Below are 6053 nucleotides of genomic sequence, written 5' to 3'. Positions count from 1 at the left end.
GATCTCCAGTACCGCAAAAAAAAAAAAAAAAAAAGTAGTGTATAAATGCCCTGTAATACTTTCATTCTCTTGAATGGTTTTATAATATTTTGTTATGTTTGATACCACTGTACATGAAGGTATGCTCAACTATTTCAAAGAAAGAGACATTGTGGTAGCTACTCTTAATATCAGGTTGTATTGTGGTATAGTACTGTGTTGTTTACATGTTTCTGTTCTGATCTGCTTTATTCTGTCCTCTTTTGTCTCAATCTCTTTAAAATAAAAATAAAAACTTAAAATTAAAAAAGAATGGTGTATGGAAGTTTTCCATGCCATTGTATATAGGTATCTATCTCTTCCTGTCTATTAATATTTGCTTGATATATATCAAGTGTTTTGATTTACAGCTACATATTATAAATGCTATATTGGTTAGCAAAGGTGGCAGATAGATAACAGCTGGCTACAGAGGCTCCCTGAGATAGTCATCTTAGAATTCAACATAATACAGAGTGGGGAGCCCCAAAGAGAGGGAGATGAATTCTCTTGTCCCAAGAAGAAATTAAGGTGACTTGCCGACCATCCAAGGTCCCACCGTGACTGTGCAGGGTCCGGCTATTGGAGATCCTGCCGCTTTGACTCACTGGAGGCACAGTTACATTGAGTTTGGGGGTCAGCAAGCAGAATGGAGGGTTGAGTTGGCAGGGTGCCTACATCAACCTGTGGTGAGTGACAGGAGCAGAGTCATTCCATAAATAGGGGGGCTCCAACAGACAACATTCTGGAACTGGGCAGGATTGGCAAGTACAAGGGCAGCAGTTACTTCAGTCAGTTGTTCCCTTCCCGAATGGGATTGGTGGAGTGAGCTAAGCCTGGGTCACATGACCTGGCTGAGACGCAATAGGTTATCCGAGCTCAAGTCCCTGCAGTGGTGGTGCACACTAACCACACTGGCCCAGTGGGGCCTCAGAAGTTTGGCTGGTCTGGAGGGGAGGCAGAGTAAAGTAATATAGTAGTGCAGGCCACAGCAGCTTGACTGATCTGGAGGGGAGGGGCCAGCATAAGCTGTCCCTGTCTGCAACTCACTATCCCACTGCAGTGGGAAGGGCCATCTAGCCAGCATGCTTCAGAAGAATTGTAACCAACAAAGAAAGAAACTGGGGCCTCCTGGAAGAAGCAAAAAAGATGGGAAGAGGAAGCAACAAGAAAAAGTCCCCAGGCCCCAACCCTGAGAACACTGACCCAGCACAGGTAAATACAAATAACAATGAGACCAGCAAACATGCAATATCAGACACAGCACCAGTGGACATAAAGAGATATATCCAGGATCTCATAGATTAGTTCAAAAGTGAAGTATTTAGCCAAATAAAGCAAGATATAAGAAGATTAATAAAAGAGATACTAAGCACTCCTCAAGCAGAAACAGACAGAAGAAGGGAGGAACTCAAACAAAGGAGAGAACCATTTGGTGAAGAATATAAAAAAAAAAATATAGAATACATGAAGCAGATTCAAAGAGATCACCAGGAAATTAAAAACTCTATGGAAAGATGGCAAATCAACTTGAAAGAAACTAAGGATAGATTATCCAAACTGGAGGACAATTTTGCAATGTAGGAGTATGAAAGGGAAAACTTTTTTAAAATAACAAGGAAACCAGCAGTAACAATACAAAGGCTAGGAGATGACAAAAGGATCTATAACTTGAGAATAAAGAATCTAAATAAAGAAGCTGGGATACAAACAAAGGAACTACAAAGGTTATTCACAGAAATAATTAAGGAAAACTTCCCAAACATAGGAAAAGCAAATAATATTCTGATATATGAAGCATACAGAATTCCAGCCACCTACAACCAAAATAGAGCTGCACCCAGGCATATGATAATCAAGACCCCAGAAATTCAATATAAGAACAGAATATTAAAAGCTATTAGAGTCAAGAAAAAGATAACCTACAGAGGAAGGCCCATCAGAATAATGGCAGACTTCTCAACACAAACCATCAAGTCAAGAAGAGACTGTATATTCTAAGCCCTGAAAGAAAATAACCTCCATCCCAGATTGATATACCTTGGTAAACTATCTCTAGAAATTAATGGAGAAACAAGATGCTTCCAAGACAAAGAGGAACTTGGGAATTTTGCAACCACCAATCCAACTCTACAGAGAATACTCCAGGGCATTCTAGAGAAAGAGAAAAGTACTAGGATTCCAGGAACAGTGACAGAGAGGCCTCAATGAATGGAGCAGAAAACAAAATGATGAAGATAGGCAGACAACTGATGGCAAAAAATGAGCATAATATAAATAAATAACAGAGAAGATTTTATTCAAACCTTACATGATTGATAGTATCAAGTCTGAGAGTATAGGCAACTACACTGAAGATGACAAGACCCTACGATACACATTCTGGTTTGATAACTGCCAGTTTTTTAAATTCTATATTATATACAAAGTTGTGTTTTTATTAATACTGTTATGTACTGATATATTCAATTATACTATGTCTGATGATATAGCCAATTCTATTGGAGATAACAAGAGACAACACAGGAACCATGGTAGAACTCTTTGTACAAAGGTCTTATATGTTCATTTCATTTCATGTGTTTATAGGAATATGTTTTGTTTTGCCCTGCTTTGTTTTGTTTCTCCCTCTAATACAGAAAGGATAGAAATACATGTTAAGACTCATGCATGTGTAGAATCTATAAATGGTTTGTGAGAACTGATCACATGACACATGATGAAATGAACAGATACTCCATTTTAGTATCTTGAATAACTATTTGTAAGAAGACAATCTGTAATCGTTAACTAGTGACTTCTTACTGTTTATTTTTTCTTTGAAACTATGTATTATTTCTACCTGCTTTTTGCTTTGTTTAGTCTTTTTTTAATTAAATTTTTAAAAAAGGCACTGCAGTACCCAGTGCTGACCACGGAGTGTCATGATGTGAAATCCAGCAATACTATTATTCTTTGTTTAGAATGATTTTAACCTGCTTTAGTTTGTTTAATCTAAACATAAATGGAGATATGGATAACTGCATGTATGTTTAAGTGTATAGGATTAACAACCATGTTACTAAGCTTTTTTTGGACAGTTGAACAGAACTGTTTACAGTCTCGTTGTTTGAATTCCCACTTTATATGTTCCATTTTTGTATCTTGAACAACTATTTGTAGAATGACAATAGTAAATATTAACTAGTGATTTCTTACAGTTTATTTTTTTCTCTGAATGTATGTATTGTTTCTACCTATTTTCTGTTTTGTTTAGTCTTTCTTTAAAAAAAATTAAAAATAAATAAATAAATAAATGCTATATTTACTTGTTCAATAGTTTCTATGACCTAATACAATGATGTTCTTCTCTCCTCTATGTTTTTGACATATTATAACATTTCCTAACCCTTAAAATATATGACAGATTGCTTAGCCCTTAATCCAAATGCTTGGAACCAAAATGTCATTGATAATCCTTTTCACATTTTGAATATGTGTTTGTATAGAATGGGATGCCTTGGAGATGACATCTTCCTAATATACCTTATACACAAAACCTGAAGATAATTTTACAAGTATTTCAATACAGTTTTCTTGAAATAAAGCTTTATATTACAACATTTTCCAAATACCAATCATTCAAAAAGTTTTAAACTTCTAGGATTATGGATTTAAGATTTTGTGATCATAAGTACTCAGCCTATGACCATCCCTCTTGGTACTTCAATCAGATGAAAGCAAAACTGTTGCATATAAAATAGTAACAATTCAACTGTGTGTGATAATAATGATAATGAGAATACCTCAAGCATAAGAGACCTTAACAGAAAATTACAGCAAATATAAAAAAAAGGCTATAAACATGTTAAGTAATAAGTGAAAATAGAAATGATGCCTGAATACAATGAAAACTGTGTGGAACTCCCTAATCTTGAGACAAGATATAATTGAAGACTTTAATTATGCCACTGATAGAACAATTCATATAAGAAATACCCAAATACTTAAGTTTTTGTTCCCTTAATATTTTGTACTTTCCACCTAACACACAAGAACTATGTGGTGTGGGCACACATTGCTGGCTACATAACCCTTACACATGGCTCACTTCTTTCTAACCAAGTTCAGCTAGGAGTGACCACATTATACCACCATGGCACCTGTGGAACTCTTTAAATCAATCCTTTATTTATGTAGACCATTGAATTTGAAGTGTGATGTTTCTTATTGCATTGAGGTAGGAAGATAAGAGGTAAGATTTAAAAACACAATAAAATAAGTTGTGAAATTAGAAAGCATTTTAAAGGCTGATATTTGGATCCAATCAGTCAAAAGAAAAAATGAAAAAAGAAAAGGAGAAAACACAAGACAAGATAATGTACTAATCCTAAATTAGAGCTCAAACTTTCCAGGAGACCAAACATTCAAAACATAATAGCAACATTGAAACAAAGAGCCAAGATATCTTAGTAAATATATTGTTTTATTAAGCACATATTATTTTCACTTCATTTTAGTATTCGATAATTACAGATTTTCAGTGGTTGTAACAACAGCTACAGCAGAAATAAGAAGTTTATAATTGCATTTGAAGAGTTAACAAACAAGATGTGTCTTCAAGGAAATGATAAACCTATATATTCTACCAATTGCAAGTTGAAGTTTTTACATAAATTCTGATGCTGACCAGACAGTAATTAACCTTTACTTTGATTTGAAGTTAATGGATAGAAAGAACTTCATTTGGACTCTTTTTTAATGCATTCTTTTCGGTGACAAAGCCTGACTTGCCCTTGTGATTAACAGCAAGAATAGCACCTTCTATAGCAAAAGGGTCGGTAGCTACAGAAGCCAGAGCCAGATCCACAGCCAGAGCCATATCCACAGCCATAGCCACAGCCAGACCCATATCCACAGCCATACCCACAGCCAGAGCCATATCCACAGCCATATCCACAGCCAGAGCCATATCCACAGCCATACCCACAGCCAGAGCCATATCCACAGCCATATCCACAGCCAGAGCCATATCCACAGCCATATCCACAGCCAGAGCCGTATCCACAGCCATAGCCACAGCCATAGCCACAGCCATAGCCACAGCCAGTGCCATATCCACAGCCATATCCACAGCCAGAGCCATATCCACAACCATAGCCACAGCCAGTGCCGTATCCACAGCCATAGCCACAGCCAGTGCCATATCCACAGCCAGATCTGTAGCCATAACCGTAGCCACAGCCAGAGCCGTATCCACAGACTCCACAGGAGTTTCCGTAGTAGCTGCAACACATGGTGTCAGGCAGTGAGGTTTCAGTTACAGGATAAGAGAAAATTTTTCAAGTATGAATGTAATCTCGTCTTCTAAGCCCTTTATATACTTGCAGGAGCAGATAGGTCATACTCACATGGGCTCTTTTCTCTCATTTTACAACCACATGCCAAAAATGAGCTCACTGTGTGTGTGCTCATTTTGTTAGGAACCTATAGTTTATTTCCTGCTTCCTTGGCCATTTTCATAAGCTTTTAATGAAACAAAGGAACATTTTTCTATGCAATCAAGCTTCTGCCTCTATAATTTTATCTTTCATAAATCCCTTTCATGACTGTGGCATTACACACCACCACCACCACACGCTTGGCCTAGAAGTGTGTGTTTCCTTGTCATTCTTTTCTTTCATAGTCTTTGAACTAAATCTTCTATCAAGTAACACTATTAACGTAAGTGTCAATATCTACCAATAAAAGCTATATAAAATGAATCACAGGTGGATAAGTACCACATGGTTTCTCTAATGTGAGAAACCAAATTATAAACATTTCAAAAAGAAATTAAAGAAGATGGTAGAAAACAGAGAGCTAGAGCCTGTGGAGTTGGGAAATGGATCTGGGGAAGGAGGGAAAATGGGGACAAAATGATGACACGTTATGCATGTGTGTCCATTTCCCAAGATGACTGTAATTATTATCTATTGTAAACATATGCTAATAAAAACAGCACAACATCATAGCAAAATGAGCAGCCCCAGGAATAGCAGCAATAGACAGTGAAT

At 36.7% G+C, this 6053-nt stretch overlaps 1 protein-coding gene across 1 annotated transcript; it reads right to left on the bottom strand.

Annotated features, from left to right (window-relative positions):
* Positions 1 to 4496: 4496 nt before the first annotated feature.
* On the bottom strand, positions 4497 to 5781 carry LOC134476701 (keratin-associated protein 6-2-like). The gene has a single exon (XM_063252382.1). It carries the CDS (start codon positions 5292 to 5294, stop codon positions 4800 to 4802), a length of 495 nt encoding a protein of 164 aa, XP_063108452.1. The 5' UTR covers positions 5295 to 5781; the 3' UTR covers positions 4497 to 4799.
* Between the last annotated feature and the right edge of the window lie 272 nt (positions 5782 to 6053).

Source organism: Cavia porcellus, unplaced genomic scaffold (genome assembly GCF_034190915.1).
Source record: "Cavia porcellus strain 051 isolate PalLab524CR breed Dunkin Hartley unplaced genomic scaffold, mCavPor4.1 scaffold_7, whole genome shotgun sequence".
NCBI lineage: Eukaryota > Metazoa > Chordata > Mammalia > Rodentia > Caviidae > Cavia > Cavia porcellus.
This window is presented reverse-complemented; position numbering and strand designations above follow the sequence as displayed.